The sequence below is a fragment of the Sinocyclocheilus grahami genome, unplaced genomic scaffold (assembly GCF_001515645.1).
Source record: "Sinocyclocheilus grahami isolate Dianchi unplaced genomic scaffold, SAMN03320097.WGS_v1.1 scaffold202.1, whole genome shotgun sequence".
NCBI lineage: Eukaryota > Metazoa > Chordata > Actinopteri > Cypriniformes > Cyprinidae > Sinocyclocheilus > Sinocyclocheilus grahami.
In genome coordinates, this window is record NW_015505381.1 from 1,325,806 (window position 1) to 1,345,946 (window position 20,141).

Genomic DNA, 20,141 nt, shown 5'->3' on the forward strand with positions numbered 1-20,141 from the left:
AGCACATCTTTATGAACCTAAAACTTGATAGTGCTCCTTTTGTTCACTTTTTTTAATATAATACTTTAAGATGTCATTTTAAGGTCTCTCAAAGATCCAAAAAGGTGCAATTTTTTCACCATAGTCATCTTCTGCCGTTCTGATGCTGATTGATGGCTATCAAGATGGTTTCAGAAAAATGTCATCGCCTTTTGCATTTTTTTTTCACATTCTAGATAGATTTCTAGATATACTACAATCATTGGCATCAGTATTTAATGCCCTTTAGTCAGTGTTATTTTATTACTATTGAGAAAGTATTAGTTTGAGAATCGAACACGCAACCTTTGGGTTATGCGTCCGACTGTCTAACCATTAGGCCACGACTTCCCCCGTGAATAAGAATACGTTTATTCTTATTATTTTTTAAATATGTCTGTAGTTTTTTTTATTTTAGTTATTTTAGTGCATCTAAGTGCATTTAACTAAATGAAAATGAGATGTGTTTCAGTTTAAATTTTTTCAGTATTATTTTAAGTAATACATTTTTTTTTAAAAAATTGGTTTTAGTTAACTATAATAACCCTGCTTTTTGTTCTTAATGTAACATCTCTTCCTTTGTAGACATGGCTGAAGAACTATGGCTACCTGCTCCCTCATGACATCCGGACATCGGACCTGCGATCAGAGAAAGCCATGCAGTCGGCGGTCGCTGCCATGCAGCGGTTTTATGGTATTCCAGTGACAGGAGTGCTTGATCAAACCACCATCGAGTTAGTAACAATCCTCTTTACTGCATGAAAAATCATGAACTGGCAATATAGCTGCTAAAGTGCATATGCTACAACAATACCATGGTTCTGATTAATAAGATGATCAAATGACCAGCCATGTCTTCCACTTAGATCGAGTTAATATGCACTAAAATTAAAGGATAACTTGCCTCAGACTCCCAAATTTTCGGAAAACATTAACTTGTCATACTGCGCACCAGTTAAATGGCAGTAAGACCTAAAAAATGCGCTCGGTCCGGTGCCTAATGGTTGTTTAGGAAGACGAATAAAAGCCACTGAAACACGGGCTGCATCTGAAATCACTTGAGTAGGTACTTTTTTGAATAAGTAATTACTTTGCAACCACAAAATTCTATAGTATAAATGTGTGTAGTATGAATGTAATCTGGACATGCTGCATTCGTCATGTTGTCATTGTCACTGTTATGTCACCTACCAGCGTCAGTTGCATCACTGCATAAAGCGTGAAAAACTTGTGTTAACCAGACCTTAATTCAGGCATTTAACCCAAAACCATTTAAAAAACCCACTGACTTCAAGGGTGATGGAAATGGAAGTGCTAAAATGCTAATTAATTTCTGCATTTTGGCCTACAAAAATACGTCATCCTTGCAGCACTGTATTTCTTAGTGCTTGAATGTTTCTTAAGATGTCTTAAATGTTATTAAAATGTCCCAATGTAGTGTTTATGTAATTTTTTTCAAATTTTATTAAGAAAGATTTAATTTGCAATATAGTTTATAAAAACATTCTTGTGCAACATATTCTTGTGTAAACAAAACATGAAAATTCATCCTGTTTATTTTCTTAATGCATGTTTTTGGTCTCGTTGGTGTTCCATATGATTTGAGCACTACATTTTAAATCTAAATGTTTTAAGGTGGATGAGAAAACCTCGGTGTGGAGTCCCAGATCACCCTCACATCAGCCGACGGAGGAGAAATAAACGCTACGCCCTCACTGGTCAGAAATGGAGGGAGAAAAAGATCACATACAGGTAAAGCATATATTCAGAGACTGATAAATATCCAATGCAAAGCTTACATGATGTAAAGATAGACTGATCCACTGAATATTGCACCTGAGGAACCTCTGGAGGAAACTACAGAAACTGTGTTTACTCTTTATAGATGAATGACCATTGTACGTAATTACAGGGAAGCGTTCCAAAAACTCCATATGCCTGTAACTAACTGCACCTCAAGTGATGTGATTCTCTTTAATGGCGGCCATCAGGCATCTCGCTGAAACCAGCCTGTGGAGTATATTTGTGCTCATCTTTAATTATTTTAGTGCATATCGCATTAACACGTGTGCGTATGTTTTGGAACACATGCCACTTACGCAATGTTCCAGACAGACATTGCTGAAATGCTTCCCTCCAACCTTAAAAATGCTAAAATAAGCTTTTGTTTCCTGCCTGATGGGAGAGAGAGAGAGAGAGAGAAACAAAGAAAGCAAGGAATGTCGCAGGTCAGGAAGGTAGAGGAATAGTTGATGAAAGCCTGGTATTTTGAGTGGTTTTCTTGCTATTATGCCTCCCAAAATCCACTCAGCCTATTAATTTTTTTTTTATGTCTGTCTCTGAAACCTAAAGCTACCTTATATAGTTAAATTATAGCTATAGAATAAAGTGTTGTATATGCATATCTAAATTGATAATGTATTATAAAAATAAAATGTAATATATATAAATATAATGTAATACAAATTGTTGTGTCTTTTTCTGCTGGTTACATGATGCTAACTCAAGGGATTCTGGGATATTTTGTACTTGTGGTGCATCCCTATTGGTGTAAACATGAAATCAGATCATTTGCAAACATCTGTCTGCTTTCGTCCGTTTTAAAGCTCTGTTCATTTCAATTAGTCATTTAATGCAGTGTAGAACTTGGTTTGCAGTCACTGGTTAATCAAATGTGATGTTCTCACTTGTGTGTGCCTGCAGTTGTGTGCCAGAGACAACCATCTGCTTCTGCCTTAGGTGTCTAGCCTGGTTTAACTTTTGCCCTATATTCAAGGAAATTTTTAATGCAGATTAATTCTTATGTAACTCAACCGGCATATTGCAGAGCGGATTCATATTAAAAGAACATTTTCAAACACACCGGTGCAATGACAGAGTAGGTTGCTGCAGTGCACTGCATGCTGTCATAGAGAACTTGATATGGAAAAGCAAATATCCAGTGCAATTTTAGTATCATTTATATACTATTATAGCATTATTAATATTTTGAATTAGCTTTTATTTTTATATTTTCAAATTTAAACTTTGTTTTGTGCTTTTGTCATTTGTATTAGTTTTTTATATTTTTATTTAGCTTTAATTTATTTTTATTTCAGTTTTAGTAATTTTAGTACTTAAAGGGGTCATATGATGCGATTTCAAGTTTTCCTTTCTCTTTGGAGTGTTACAAGCTCTTGGTGCATTAAGAAGATCTGTAAAGTTGCAAAGACTAAAGTCTCAAATCCAAAGAGATATTCTTTATAAAAGTTAAGTCTAACACGCCACCACATATCTACGTCACTATGTGGAAATATTAGCATAATGCCGCCCAAATGTGCACGCAAAGAAAGAAGGCGTGGTTTCAGGAACGCAGTAGTGTTATGCAGCATGTCAGGGAGACGCTGTGTTTCAGTGCGAAAGTAAAAGCACTTTATTTGGCCTTCCGGAAGTAGATACAATTAGGAATCATTGGTTAAGATTTATTTACAACAGAACAGCACAACCCAGATGTTCGAATTTGTGCAACCCATTTTATGGACGACATTTTTTTGAACCTAGAAGAGTACAAGGCTGGCTGTGCACAAAGGCTATTTCTAAAAAAAAAAGGGTCAATTCCGACTTTGCTATTACAATCTGGCGCTTCTGAATCAACGGCTGTAAGTATGTTTTGTTATTAGTTTAAGTATTTGCTATTGACTGTTCAAATGCGGAGTTTTGTGCAGCGTAGAGTAACGCGTCGTGTGTGTGTGTGTGTGTGTGAGGGGAACAGGGTCACATCACAGGAGAGTGAACTGTCTGTCAGAAATCATAGCAGGTCAGCTGTCTTAACCGCGGCTTGTGCACTGCATCATCACTGTGTCTGTCACGCGACTCTGTTCCCCTTCGGGTTTGAACTGATGGTAAAACTAACAACATTATTAACTGTCTTGATATTTACTTTGAAAGCTTGAAGCTTGCGATTATGGTAAGGGGCGTTACATTTCCGACACATGCTTGTGGTGTTCGGCCAATCACAATGCACTGGGTCAGCTGGCCAATCAGAGCAGACTGTGCTTGTCAAAGGAGGGGGCTTTGTTGAAAACGACGCATTTGAGAGAGGCGGGGCATAGAGGACCTACAATAATCTACAGTATTTGAAAAATAATGTGTTTTTTGAACATTAAAGCATGTCAACATATTCTGTTACACCAAATACACAAAATAATGATCTTTAAAATAGCATCATATGACCCCTTTAAAGTATTAGTTAGTTACTAATGGTGCCACATATTAAATTTGTATATTTGTTTAGTTTTTTGCACTTCACTTTACATTTTATGCATGTGGCAGATGCAGTATTTTGAAAATTTACATTTTGCATCAGATTTTTTTCCAATGTTCTTCCTTCTCTTCTTGTCTCCAGCATACATAATTTCACCCCTAAGGTGGGCGAGAAAGACACCCAGAAGGCCATTCGCCAGGCCTTCGACGTCTGGCAGACAGTGACCCCGCTGACCTTTCAGGAAGTGGCCTACTCTGAGATCAAGAACGAGGGCAAAGAGGCAGACATCATGATCTTCTTTGCCTCTGGTTTCCATGGTGACAGTTCTCCTTTTGATGGAGAGGGAGGTTTTTTAGCTCACGCATATTTTCCCGGTCCTGGAATTGGCGGAGATACACACTTTGACTCTGATGAGCCCTGGACATTAGGAAACGCCAATCACGACGGTAAGTGTGGTGATGTGATGATAAACTGTGATTTGGTTTTTTATAGCATTTAGCTTCCAATTGTGTTTGATCATTGCTATTAGCATTACTTACAAACATTAGCATGTGTTTTGATCAAACCAACATGACAGTGGCTGATATAGACTGATCGACCTGAGATGTCTGGACTCATAATCTCTGACACAGTAATGTGTAGACAAGTAATATAGCGAGAATATGGCTCTATTTAATGATCAATTTAGATTAATGTGAATTTATAAATTTTAACCTCCTGAGACCCTGCATCCTCATATGAGGACATTCTATTTTAGTGAATTTCTCTGAGACTATACATGCCACAGTTTTAAGTCTGGATGTCCTGTACAGAGCACATTCAGGGCTTTTCAGAGATACTAAATGTTTGGATGTTTCATCATGACCACTCCCTCTCCTTGGTCTTCAAAAATGTCTGATATTAATTTAGTGACACTCTTATGGAAATATGATCATATTTTGTAATTATCATTTAAATCAGAAAAATTTTTAAACTGTGTGTCATAAATCAACATCTCAGGAAAATGTTATGGGGTTTCAAATCAAAATATGACTTTCTGTTTCGAAACAGGATGTTGATTTTTATACATGTCCTCATATGAGGACACCGGGACTAAAAGCATGTTTATTACGCATTTTGGGAGACACAACAAATGAATAGCGAAATAAATTATATTTCAATATTACTATGAAATATGATATATTATGAAAATCTTGTCAATTATTACTCCCATTATTACACTTCTTTTTTCATTACATGTTGCCCCAAAAACACATTAATATGCAAATTAGATTTAGTTTATAGATGCATTATATATAATGAGAAAACCTGTTTATGGCCATTTTACACACATTTTGCATAAAGAAAAATGGTATATCAAATCATTCTGTTATGACATAGTTGAGAATTATCTTTAACAAAGTTTGGTAAAAAAAATAAATAAATCCTGAAAACTAAAAATGTATTGGTGAATTTAAAAAAAATCATGCATAGGCAAAAAAATTGTTTTTGCCTATGCATGTTCATTCATGTCTTTTTATTTTTAATTTTTAAATTGAGTCCCGATGTCCTCTACCAAGGACGTAGCATAACTTATGAATGAAATATAATTTTTTTTTTAATTGTAATGCTCTAAACAATGTAATGACATGAAAAAAATACTTATAATATTGGCTTGTCTGGTCTCGTAATCTTTGACTATTTTAAATTTACACTCATGTGAATTTATGTGTTTTATTTATTTAGTAGGGAAATTTTAGATTAAATGGGATAGGATGGCTGGATTTTCTAGAATGTTCTGCAGCTATAGATAGAAAGATCAGTCAGATGTGTAGAGGCGAATCTTTTGGGATCTTCTCCAGTGGTAAACTGGAGCAGGGAGCTGAGGAGCATCAGTAGATGCCACAGGGGAAACATAAAGAAACACAGAGCATTGCGTTCTTTCTTCACTTGCATCAGCCGTGCCTGCGTGTTGCATATTTGCTGTGTTATCTTTGCCTGTGTGCTGCAGTGTCAGCAGTTCAAGTACACACTTTATAGACCACAGAATCTGTACCTTGTTCATCTACACACACACACACACACACACACACACACACACACACACACACACACACACACGCATTTCTTTACAGATCTATTTCTCTATACACCCTATCAACCCTAGAGGATACAGATCAAAAGTAAGCAGTTAATAACAAACAGTAGATGCATTTATCTTCAGCTGATGTAGATTTTATATTTCATTTATTCACAATGACACTTACTCCTCAACAGAACACAGAATCTATTTCTTTTCAAAGAGATGGGGAATGAAATACACAGTTAAATTGGACAGGAAGAGAGCGTGAGGGTTGATAAAGGAGAAAAGCTTTGGCCAAGAGATCCTCTAAGAAAAGGCAAGCAGTCTGTAAACAAAACGTACAAGACACTTAGTGAGCCATCTGATACTTGTAGCACCCAGAGACGCCAACCAACAGATCAGGCTATTTCTGTGATTTGAGTGATATGGTGTCACATCCCTTCTGTGTTTCCAAAGACCTGAACATGTCAGACTCGACTGACTCGATGATGTTCTAGTAAAAGCGTACACTTACAGCCCATGCACAAGATGCTCCTTTAGGATTCTGGGTACAAACAATGCTTTTTACCTGTCTACATAAGTGAAGAATTTGTACATAAATATAGTTTTTCAGTGTATTTATATATTTAGTGTATACAAAAAAATTTAAATTTCCAATCTTACATCCAGATGATAGACATTCTTACCTCAGAAATTGACTTTTGAACTATTTATGACAATTGTGAATTTATATTTCACTATTCTGATATATATATATATATATATATATATAAGTACACACATATTAAACACAAACTTTCATTTTGGATGTGAGTAATTGCGATTAATCAATTTGACAGCACTGTTATATTTATTGCAATTATGGGTAATAATGTCAGAATTGCAGGATACAAACTCGCAATTGCAAGAAATATTAAATGTTCTAAAATCACAATTCTGAGTTTTTTACTAGCAATTGCAAGTATTGGGAAAAACTGTTGGGAAATTCCTGTCAATTCCTGTCACCATCAGTTCCTCTCTAAACTATATAAGTTATATATATATATATAACTATAACCAAATGGATTGCACCTTGTTTTAGAAGACAGCAGAATTGGATTCCACACCTTTTTACAGAACTTTTAACTTTTACGTTGATTCTTAACTTAATATTCATATGCATATGAAAGAAAATGAGTATGGATGCTGTCAAGCTCCTAAAGAAACCATATGCACCATAAAAGTAGCGCATTACTTATATATCCCAAGTGTGCTGAACTATGAGTGAACTATTCCTATAATGATAGAATGAACACGTTTATTCACTGCTGATTCAGCGTTTTATGAACGTCTATGGGAGCTCTTATTATTTCAGACTATTTTTAACAAAATGCACATCATATATGCAGAGCCTTACACTTTGCATTGGTAATTCTCCTGCTTCCATATTTTTATTCATGCAGTACATATCATACTGTTACATTTTTCATCCAACATAGAGTTCTGATTAGTACTGATTCAAAGATGGTTTGACCTTTAACCTTTACATTTTAGGCAATGACCTTTTCCTGGTGGCCGTACATGAGTTGGGACACGCATTGGGTCTGGAACATTCCAACGACCCCAGTGCGATCATGGCCCCCTTCTACCAGTACATGGACACACACAACTTCAAACTGCCTCTAGACGACCTTCAGGGGATCCAGAAAATCTACGGTATAGTTATCATCTCTATCACTTAATAATAATAACTTTATTTTTATATAGCACCTTTAAAACAGTTTCTCAAGGTGCTTTACATAATAAAACAAACAAGTAAAAATACAACACACACATGACAACCAATTAAAAACAAACTAAGATATAAAAATCAAAACAGTCAAGAGTAGTCAAAAGTAGTTTTTAAGTAAGATTTAAAAATACTTAGGTTCTGTGCATCTCTAATTTATAGAGGGAGTGCATTCCAAAGCCTAGGAGTGTAGGAAGAGAAAGCCCTGTCCCCTACAGAGCGCAACCGTGTCTGTGGAACGACCAATAAACCAGCTTGTGAAGACCGTAAATGACACTTGGGTGTGTATAAAGTTAAAAGTGCAGACAGATATTGAGGGGCCAGACCATGCAGTGCCTTATATGTGAGCATAAGGATTTTTAAATCAACTCGGAACCTGACCGGGAGAATTGGTGTAATATGCTCATTTTTCCTGGCATCAGTCAGGATCCTAGCAGCTGAGTTTTGCACACATTGCAATTTGTTAAGTGTGGTTTTAGGAACCCAACCCCAACAAGAAGTGCATTGCAGTAGTCAATGCGAGAAAAAACGAAGGTATTAATAAGCCTTTCAGTCACAGAGAGGGATAGCATTGAAAGAAGTCTAGCAATATTTCTGAGATGAAAAAAGGAGTTCTTAACCGTGTACTGCACAAGACAGACTCGAATATAAATATAACTCCTACATTTTTTTATTTAGTTTGTGACACCAAAACAGAGCCATCAATGCTTAAAATGAATGAGCCAACTTTACGAAGCTGATGGGAGGAGCCAATGAGCAAGACCTCAGTCTTATCATTATTAAGACACAAGAAGTTTTAGGACATCCATATTTTTATCTCAGAAATACAATGTGTTAAAAAAAGAACATCCAAATTTTGACCAGGCCTAGAATGAGTGTCGTCTGCATAAAAATGATAAATAAGCCCAAGTGATCTTAGAAGCAGTCCGAGTGGAAATATGTAAATGCTAAAAAGTAAGGGAAGGGACCTAAAATTGAACCTTGAGGAACACCCGTACGGACAGAGCCCATCTCAGACCGAAAACCACTCATACAAATAAATTGTTGACGATCAGTGAGGTTAAAACAGTCTCAGAAACACCAAAGACAGTTTCCAGACGATTGAGTAAAAGGTTGTGATTAACAGTATCAAAAGCGTATGAAAAAAGTATCAAAATGATCATTTTCAAGGAACTAAGCAAGAAGATGCCAGGATGGCTGGCTATTTTTAGAAGAATAAACGTTGTTCTTCTACAGGTATTCCCACAGCCATGCTGGAGCCCACCCGACCTCTTCCTACTCTACCTGCCCGACGCACACACTCCACCTCTGAGAGGAAACATGACCGGCATCGCCCCGCTCGCCCACCCTCTGGAGATCGGCCGTCCTCTCCCGGAAATGGAAAACCCAACATCTGTGATGGCAACTTCAACACTGTGGCCTTCTTTCGACGGGAGATGTTTGTTTTTAAGGTGAGTTGCATCAGTTCTCTTTCCAGTATTTGATACAGATGGTTTATATAAGCAGATCATAGTAAAATTACCATAATCTATCTGATATTAGTCAAATTTGGTTGTGTGTGATATCAAGAATAGTAATTCCTTATATTAAAGGGATTGTTCATCCAAAAATGAAAATTCTATCATCATTTACTCGCCCTCATGTCTTTCCAAACCTGTATGAGTTTATTTCTTCTGTTGGAAACAAATAATTATACTTTGAAGAATATTGGTAACCAAACAGCTTCCAGCGTAGTCAATGGCTACCAGCAACTGTTTGGCTGCCCACATTCTTCAAAATATCTTCTTTTGTGTTCAACAGAAGAAATACATTTATGTTTTGTTGAAAGAAGGGATGCATGATATATATTATAGAGATATTGGTGATTTTTAAAAATGTATTGCTTTCATACAATATTGAATAAATAATTGGATATTTATTCAGTATTGGATATTTAATTGTGCATCTCATTTCCTCCTTTTAAAAACTCTTATTAATTGTAATCTTTTAGCAAAACTTAAAATTATTTTTATACTGTTATTTATATCATAATGGCCTAGAATCACTTGTAGTATTTTTATTTATTTAGGCCATTTATCAGTTAATCAGTGTAAAAATAATGATCTGCTTTTCAATATTAGACAGATTTTAATATTATGCATCCCTACTTGAAATCGACTCAGTTGAAGTTCTAAATTACGTACTGTAATTGATCAAAATAATCTCTTTTACTCGTCACAGGATCGCTGGTTCTGGCGTTTGCGCAACAACAAAGTTCAGGAAGGCTATCCCATGTTGATAGAGCAGTTCTGGAAGGGTCTACCTCCTCGCATTGATGCTGCTTACGAGAGATCAGATGGCAAATTTGTGTTCTTCAAAGGTAAGATTTATTATCTGTACAACAGATGTTATGACATTAATTGAAAGAATATAAAAAATAAAATAAACACGCAGCAACAAAACTGCCCAGTGTTTATTGCTCGATATGAAAAGTGCAGCCTCAGGCTAGTATTAATAAATTTGATTGTTTTGTAACATCTTTTGTCATAACTATAAATTATGATACCAAATACATCCCGAAGCCATAAAATTAAGTACCTGAATATGGCCTGGATAATAAAGAGAAGCCGTATCCATTAAACATCTGTTGCCTTTGGATCAGTTTCAACCCAAACCATCATATTTTGCTCAGGCTGACTAATTCTAGATCAGCACTTGTACATTTTATGTAGCATTTTAATACAAGCCTAGGTACACTGAGTTAAAGGTTAGATAAATGCTGTTAGATTGTGGGTTAATCTCAGGAAAGGTCTGCATTTATCCATAGTGTTTATCCTCCATTGGGCCTGACAGCCTCAGTGAATCCATCCAGTACTTTATTATTCTGTCTGTTCCTCCCTCGCTCCCCTTCTCTCAAACGATCTCACCGTCCTCACCCCCTCTCTTTCTCATTAAATTAGCCCGGCGCAGTCGTGCTGCGCAAGGAGAGGTTGGGTGAGATATTTATAGCCAGAGTCTCCTGTTCTGTGATGTTTCATGAGAAAACAAGCTCGCAGGATGCCCTATGGTTATCTCAGAGAATGCACATCGGTATTAATAGATAAAGGGGCAATGAACTCAAGTCATGCTGGCATTTCAGCATCTTATTCACTAACTACACACCCAAGTGTTTACCCAAGTGCTCTCTGTGCTGAAATAATGCATTTAAAATAAGATTTGGCTCATTATAGGCTGCGTTTTATTCGCAAAATTCAGTGCACAATCACAATTAACGTTGCATGCAATCGAAAAAAGCTGAACAAGATTTAAATACTTAAAAGACATGTTTTATAGTGATCATAGTAGAAATAATTCATCAAATGATGATCCAATCAAGGAGAAGATGAAATATAACTGGTATAACTGGACATGTATCTATAGAAGCTTAGTTCCACCATGGAATTATATATGTGTATGTGTGTGTGTGTGTGTGTGTGAGACCATGGACCACAAAACCAGTCATTTGGGTCAATTTTTTAAAATTGAGATTTATACATCATCTAAAAAGTTGAATAAATAGTTTGTTAGGATAGGACAATATTTGAAAATCTGGAATCTGAGGGTGCAAAAAAATCTAAATATTTAGAAAATCACCTTTAAAGTTGTCCAAATGAAGTTCTTAGCAATGCATATTACTAATCAAAAATTAAGTATTGATATATTTACGGTAGGAAATTTACAAAATATCTTAATGGAACATGATCTTTACCTAATATCCTATTGATTTTTGGTATAAAAGAAAATAATTTTGACCCTTACAATGTTTTTTTGGCTATTGCTAAAAATATACCCAAGCGACTTTGTGGTCCAGGGTCATATATATATATATATCATTTAAAATATATATATTTTTAAAGAATTGACAGTCACAGAACTGCGATATATATAAACTGCAAGAATAAATGGCAAAATTGCAATATTTTGCAATACTGAGTGTACATGTCAAAATGCTAACTTGATATATTGCAATTCTGAGTTTATATCTCGCAGCAGAAAAACACTCAGAAGTCAGAATTGTGAAATAAAAAGTTGCAATCACCTTATTTTATTTATTTAAATTTTTTTACTCAGAGGAAACAAACTTGTCACAATTCTCACAGTTCTTACATTGTTACAATATTTTATATAGTTTATATCTTGCAATGCTGAGTTTTTATCGCTAAATGCAGACTTTGTTAAAGGAAGAAAAAAAGAGAGATAAATTTAGAATTGCAAGAAAAAGTCAGAATTGTGAGGAAAAACACTGAATTGGTATATATAATGTTGCACTTAAATTTGTATTCCTTGATGTAAATAAGCTTCCATATATAAATACAAATATGTGGCGTAGATAAGCACATCGTTTCATTATGCGATAGTATAATTCAATATAATCCATTTAATTTTAATCTTATCTACTGCTGTTTTGATTCTAGGGGATAAATACTGGGTCTTTAAGGAGGTTACAGCAGAGCCCGGGTATCCTCACAGCCTGGTAGAGCTGGGAAACTGTCTGCCCCATGATGGCATCGACACAGCCTTACGCTGGGAACCTGTGGGCAAAACCTACTTCTTCAAGGGTGACCAGTACTGGCGTTACAATGAGGAGAAACGTACGGCTGACCCAGGCTATCCCAAACCCATCAGCGTCTGGAAGGGCATCCCTGATGCACCGCAAGGAGCCTTCATCAGTCGAGAAGGATGTGAGTCATCGAGGTTCCAATAACCGATCAATATTTAATGTGGCAATCAGCCATGTGATCGGTGGGCATTTTATCTGACTGCTTCCCTCAGGTTTGAGTTCAAGTTGGTTGAGCTTCATTCTGGAGTAGTATGGTCTAATCTGTAGTGCAATGCAGTGCAACAAATTGCTATTATAATCAGCGATGCTTTATAAAATGGATAGTTGTCATTGGATGAATTGCATTTGAAGCAGATTTAAAATACCAATAAATGCACACCTGAAAGCGCACATTTAATATTAACGTGGTGTTGCTTGGGAACGGTAAGCATGATTTAAATTACTTGGAGGAAGAATGGTTTATTCAGATTATTATGAATGCATTGAACTATTTATTGCATGTATGATCTGCTGCTGCTATTTTGACTCAGTGTTCATCTATCGCAGTATACTTATGTATTGTATTGTGTAGGTAATAGAAGTAAATGCGCTGAGGTCTTGTGTTCCACTGATTCTTGTAGAGTAATTGATTAGTGTTTGTTTGGCGCAGTCGCTGCAATATTGTTGTGTTGTCACAGTGACTGTTTTGGCTCTGACTCATCCTCAGCGGTGATCTGATAGCCGGTCTGGATTGGCACAGGGTCTGGAGGAAAAGACAGACACAACTTTTGGGTATTAAAATTCACTGTCACAATCGATCCATGATTACAAATATAGCAAAATGGCAGCTGACTGTAGCAAGATAATGTATTATGTGATACCGTTATGTTTACGGTAGAGAGCTAATATAATGGATCATATGACCCTCAATGTTTTAATGCAGAGAACATAATGTCTAAATGATTGGAAATCATTGGAAGGTACTATGTTAAGAGGAAATGTGGTTTAATTCTTTTAAAGCGACACTATGACAAGGCAGTATAGCTAAAAAAAAAACAATATTAGATATAAATAGCGTTTCAAAGCATTGGATATTTATGCCAGTGCTAATTTGCTCTACGTTTTTAGTCAAAAAAGACTGACACGACTTGAAAATGCTAGAAAGAAATGAAATACAGGAGAAATCTGTCAAGCGAGAATTTTATTTTATTTAAAATGTTTTATTTACATGCTGCACCAATATAGCAATAAACCACAATATTTTATATATTTATATTTTAAATATTTCAAATAATATAAAAAAATTTTAACGTAAAAATCCATTTGACTTTCATAAACATTTTTATCAAATATTTGTAAAACATTTTATTTTTATAAAATATTTGATAAAAACAATATAGTAATAAACTGTAATATTTTCTATATTTATTTCAAATATAAAAAGTCCAACATTTTAAAATGTAAAATAAATAAAAAAATACATAAATAAAAAATAAATAATAATAATTATTATTATTTTATGTAATTTTTCAAATCAAATATAAAATACTTGATAAAAACATTCTAATATTCCATAAGTTGGTTCATGTTGTATTGCCAACAAAATATTGAATAAATAACTAAAATGTGAATAAAGTGAGGATTTGTAAATAATCAGAATCAAAATGAAAGTTTAGCAGTACTGAAACCAAAACGGGCTACTGACTATGGATGATGAGTGAGAAACAGTTATTCTCACTTGTGCTGTGGCTGATGTTGATGCTAGTGTCAGTCAGGTTGAATAGTAAATCATCAAGTGTCATACTCTAGGAGTCAAGTATTTTTGCTGTGGCTGCATAGAATTGCAGATTTCTCCTCCTTCTCTCTTGAGTATTATCCAGTGTAGGAATGATCATCTTTTCTGCAAGTCATGTCATAACCTCCGTCTCAACATGGAGCCTAGGGCCAGGACACAAGATGGAGAAGCCAAGAGGGTTATATGGACTATTTGGTTTGCCCTTAGCTCATGATTTTTCTGTCACTCAGATTTTGCAAGAGGGATTTGGCCCGTCTTGCTCTGCAAGATCACGAGTAAGAGCAGGGAAAGTACTCTTATGAGCACTTCATCAATCACACTCTCAGGGGTTGCTGTCTAAAGCTTATTCGCGGTATTTACTTCTGGGTCTGTGCTCGTATAGGTTCAGTTTATGAGTGCCTCGAATGCATCTGTTTATGTGGCATTGGCAATCAGACTGACAGCTCTCTGAGGGATTGTATAACACTGGAACAACTTTTTGAAATACTGTGTCATTGAGTGTTTACAAGGACAGCTATTTTTGTGATCATGAATATGAATCGAGCTTTCTGAAAAGGACGTGCATCTCTGCCTGCATGTAAAGACAAATATTTACTTAATGGCCTTATGAAACAAGTGCGCAGCCACCTTTAGAAATTTGTCTTTGAACTTCTGGTTTTGCAGCAGCTCTATAGCATTACTGTTAAAGAGTAATTAGCGGGTGAAGTGGGTTTACTTATTGTAGAGTTAACAAAAGTTATCATGTGCATTGTAATGTTTGATGACATAAATGCCAGTAGACTGGGAAGATTTTGAAACAAGTGGTTCATTGTACGACCTTACCTTCACGCTGTGGAAATACAAACGAAAGGCAAAAGACAAAAAGCACAGTGCTGAAAAGGGGTGGAGCTACATAAGATCTATATTGAATGGCTTTCTATGATTGGTTCATGTTTACAACTGTTTGTTTACATCTTTAGCTTGACAGTTAATGATTGAGATTCACTCAACTCAAGGGGCCTAATGGTTAGAGTCGGACTCGTAACCCAAAGGTTGCAGGTTCGAGTCTCGTACCGGCAGGGATTGTAGGTGGGGGGGGGTGAATGGATAGGGCTCTCTCCACCTTCAATACCATGACTGAGGTGCCCTTGAGCAAGGCACCGAACCCCCAACTGCTCCCCGGGCGCTGCAGCATAAATGGCTGCCCACTGCTCCGGGTGTGTGTTCACTGCTGTGTGTGTGCACTTTGGATGGGTTAAATGCAGAGCACTAATTCCAAGTATGGGTCACCATGGCCACATGTCATGTCATGTCACGTCACGTCACTCACGATACTGATTTCACAATACTATTGAATGATATTTAAGACATTTACTATTGCTTGGACAAAATGCTGCACATTTCTTTATGAAATTGGAATTGAAGTTTTTAATCTAAATTAGATTGCATAATTTATAAATTTTAAGCAATAACAAAATGGTCTGACTTTAGTTTTGTGATACTATACAACATAAAAAATCGGCAAATGGGCTGAATGAAAACACAAATTCACTCTGTGCCAGCAGGTGGCGCTTATGGAACAGCTGCAGTATAGCGTTTCCTTGGTTGCCACTGTAAACAAAGCAGCGCTGCAGTTATGAACACTACTTTAATATGCATTATACGGAGGCAAGATGAAAAGAAAATACCATATAATCTTTTTCAAAGGCAGTCAGTTCCCCTCAGAGATACATTTATATAAACTCCTACCCCCAACTTTATCGCCATTTGTTTAACATCTTAACCTTTTGAATCCTCATGTATCGATTTTCAACCTTGCTCAAGGGTGCAGCGTTACATCCCTAGTTAATGATTTAACTTCTTTTTCACTCATAACTCATTCCAGTCAGTACATTTCCAGTCATAAAATTATGCCAATTAATACATAACTCAAATGATTCCAGATAGTGAAGTGTGTAATTTTTTTCAACGTAAAAACAATTTACTAGATTAATAAATATAAATAAGCAAACACTGGGTATGCGGCATTTCAAAACATTTCTCTCTGTTTGAGCATCTCCACCAGCAGCATTCTCTCAACCAATGTTGTGAGTTTGGAGGCGGTACTATCTGTTTGTTGACCAATAGCGGAATTTTGGTTATGGAATGTACTGATAACTTGTTTCTCTGCTTTTTTTCTAGTTTATACCTACTTTTACAAAGGAAAGGATTACTGGAAGTTCGATAACCAGAAGTTAACGGTGGAGCCAGGCTACCCAAAATCAATCCTCAAAGACTGGATGGGCTGCGATCAATCGGAAGTAGAAAAGAACAAGGACCGTCACCTCCCTCACGATGACGTCGACATCATGGTCGCCATTAATGACGTACCCAGCACTGTAAACGCAATCGCTGTGGTCATCCCATGCATCCTCTCACTGTGCATTCTGGTCCTTGTATATACTATCTTCCAGTTCAAGAACAAGAACGTCCAACAGCACGTGACCTACTACAAACACCCCGTGCAGGAGTGGGTATGACGGACCGGGGGGCGCGATGGACCCCAAACGCTTGAGAACATAAGTGAGGGCTACTATGCTGAGGTTTGACCAGTGCCTGTTTTCAGAACAACAAAAGACGAGGAAAGGGAGTATCCTCTTCCTTCCCACTTGAGACAGAACTTTACAACAAATATTGCAATTTTTTTAGCATGAGCCCAACGGACAAAACTTCTGGGGATTGAACATTTGAAGTTGTGCCCTGGCCTTATGCTAACCAGGTGAAGTCTGAACGGTTGAGGAACCATCACTCCAATTTGACCGAGACCATCACTTTCTCTTCTCCCGGAGAGTTAGAGGAACGGCAGATTTGCGAAACGCCAGCAAATCCTTGTCTCGTTGTCAACATAAACTTGTACATGAATTTCAAGTATTATAAAAAAAAACTAGACAAGCAAAACAACAAAAAATGACTTGAAAACCATGTAGGTAGAAAGGCCATAGAAAAGAATACCAAGGATTTCTTGCAGTCTTTTGTCATTTACGGGGTAAAAGGTTCACCGCTGGCACTCCTTGAAGACTTCAACTTGTTTTTTATTGGTGGTTAGGAGGCAGTTTCAAACTAATTAGCTTCATAACATCAATCTGAATCTTTGTTTGCGTTTTTTTCCTTTCCTCACCTGCCTACCCATTTCCACAGAGTAGGAAGAATGATTTATAAAAACTAGGGCAGTCTTAACACCTCCTCCCACTCGCTACTGTACTCTACTCCTTTTCTTCTTTTGCTGTTTTTATCAGTCGGCAACAAAAGAGGATCTCTTTTTGATGGCATTAGGTCTTTATAGGAGAGTAATTTGTGTCAAAATTGGCCTGATTTTTTGCAATCTCTATAATTTGCTTTTATTAGGTCATGTTTCCAACCATCTTGCATGGTCTCCTGCTATGACCTTACCTTTTCACCAAGTGTAATATTTGAAACACTGGTGCCAGGCAGGAACATGAACAATGAACACATCTGAATATGAAATAGCTTTTTTACCGTTGCCTACCGAAGATAATCTCTCAACGGTTCATCCTCTTCGAATGAACGTAATATGCTGTATGTCTTACGTTGAAGTGACTTTCATGTGTTCGGTGTGGATTGTCTAACACTTAGCTCAAAAATGTCTGTCGGGTGCTTTTATTGGTTCGACTGTGCTATTTAACGGTGAAGTGTGTCTGACTGTACCATATTAACACATCTCTTTATGCTCATCTGTTGTGGGAATGGATCTGATACATTGCACATTGGAAGGAGCTGAGATGTAATTGATGTTTTCAGAATTTCGAATGGAACTTTTTGGATTAACCTGACAAGCTTCAGGTGTATATGTATATTAGAAAAGGTTTGTAGCATCTTAATCACAATATTAAGAGGGTAGATTTGGTGAGACTTCCTATAAGGCTTCACTTAACACACAGTTTATCATTTAATATTGGGGTTTCACTGATATTTTTGCCTTAACACATTTAGGTTGCATATTTTTTTGTTTTTCTCTGTGGAACGAGCATTTTTAGCTACAAAAAAAAGCAATTTTTTTGTTTATTCCATAGAGAATCGTGTACATATTGTATTCACAATTCAAAGGAGCATGAATCTGCAACAGAAACTACCTGGCATATACTTTTATGTTTATAATGTGTCTCCACCAATGGTTTGACCACCTATTCAAGTTTCACCGTATTTTTACACTGAGCTGGCTTCACTGGCATGTTGTTTGTGACATGACGTCACTTCTGTAGTTGCCATATGTACATCTGCCCAAAAGATCGACCACTTAGAGATAATTTTGTCGATACATTCAACCAACATGAATGTTTTCTTAATAGTCCTCAATAGTCTGTTGAAGGTTTTGTGGGCATGAGAATTTTCTCTCTAAACCTTTGTCTTCCAAAGTAACATTTCTCACCCTCTTTGTGTGTTTGTGTGGTCTTCTTAAAGCTTTTGGGCCTTCTTTAAAGGGGATCCATCACGTAACCACTGATTCGAATGACAAAATAGAGCAAACTTTCAGTGCAATCATGCAACTATGAACTTTAATGCATGCAGCAAAAACTATTTTTGAGAACTTAATGATTCAAGACAGGCATATGTGGAACGATTTTAGCCTGAACTCTCAATTATTTGTTCACATGCAAGACTGGACAAATCATCCACACCTTAATGACTTATATGGAAGGCTGGTTTTACCTCAGAGTAAAACAAATAAGTTGATTGTGACTTCCCATTTGTGGCTTCATAATTGGCTTCAAAGTGACTTTATATCTCACAACTGGGACTCACAGTTGCACATTTTTATTTTGCAATTGCACCTTTATATTTCACAGACTTTATCTCTCAAAATGTGATGTTTGATTTAAATCTCACAATTACTTTTTTATTTTTTAATCTAAGGCAGAACCAGGCTTCCATGGACTAGTGGCAAGAAATTTAAACACAAAAAAGTACTTATGTACCATGAAATCAAATCTGTTTGTCATAGTACTTTGATATGTGCCATGTTATGAAATGATCATCCATATTTGCATGGCACTTCATGTCCAGAAGACCACTGTATTACCATTGTGCTTTTTGGTTAGAAGAATGCTTGGTGTGACGATGCATTTTGACATTGCTTTGCATTGACTATAGAATGTTTTATAACATGGTGGAAAAATGTATAATTAGCCTGGTGTTTTGGTCGGATTAGCTCAATGCAGTTGTACTGTGGAGGGGTTACGTGACTGTACCCCTTTAAGACATTGTGCCTTGTCTTTAAGTCCGCTATGGCACACTGAACACTGCTCATTTACATTGATTTCCACCTCATTGTTATTTCAACAGTGGCTACATGAATACATCCCTTGATATATTATTCAATGCCTTTAATAAGTGAAAACAACGTGTTACCATTTATTTTTGTTGCCCTCCTTCTCATATATCATTTTTTGGATCTGTTATGCGAGCAGCTTGGTCGTGGGTAGAGAAGTGGCATGAAAATGGAGCAGATTTTACATGTTTGTGCCCACTTGGGAAAGACTCGATGTTATTGTCTCTCAGATAAGCATTTTTATTAGTCAGCTCCAAATCTAGAGCACCTGCTTGCAACAACAAGCAATGTGGCTGTGAAGTGATCTAATGTCTCGGGTACAGGAAGTGCTGGGTGGGAGTATTTTTAATGGAACACACTGTGCATCACCAATTGTCTTCCTCAACTTTGAA

The 20,141-nt window shown here is 36.5% G+C and overlaps 1 protein-coding gene across 1 annotated transcript; it reads left to right on the plus strand.

Moving 5' to 3' along the window:
- Positions 1 to 603: 603 nt before the first annotated feature.
- On the plus strand, positions 604 to 18,919 carry LOC107595424 (matrix metalloproteinase-24-like). The gene is made up of 8 exons (XM_016285828.1): positions 604 to 752; positions 1,654 to 1,770; positions 4,403 to 4,707; positions 7,857 to 8,018; positions 9,328 to 9,542; positions 10,312 to 10,450; positions 12,525 to 12,791; positions 16,605 to 18,919. Exons 1-8 carry the CDS (start codon positions 676 to 678, stop codon positions 16,940 to 16,942), a joined length of 1,620 nt encoding a protein of 539 aa, XP_016141314.1. The 5' UTR covers positions 604 to 675; the 3' UTR covers positions 16,943 to 18,919.
- Positions 18,920 to 20,141: the final 1,222 nt, after the last annotated feature.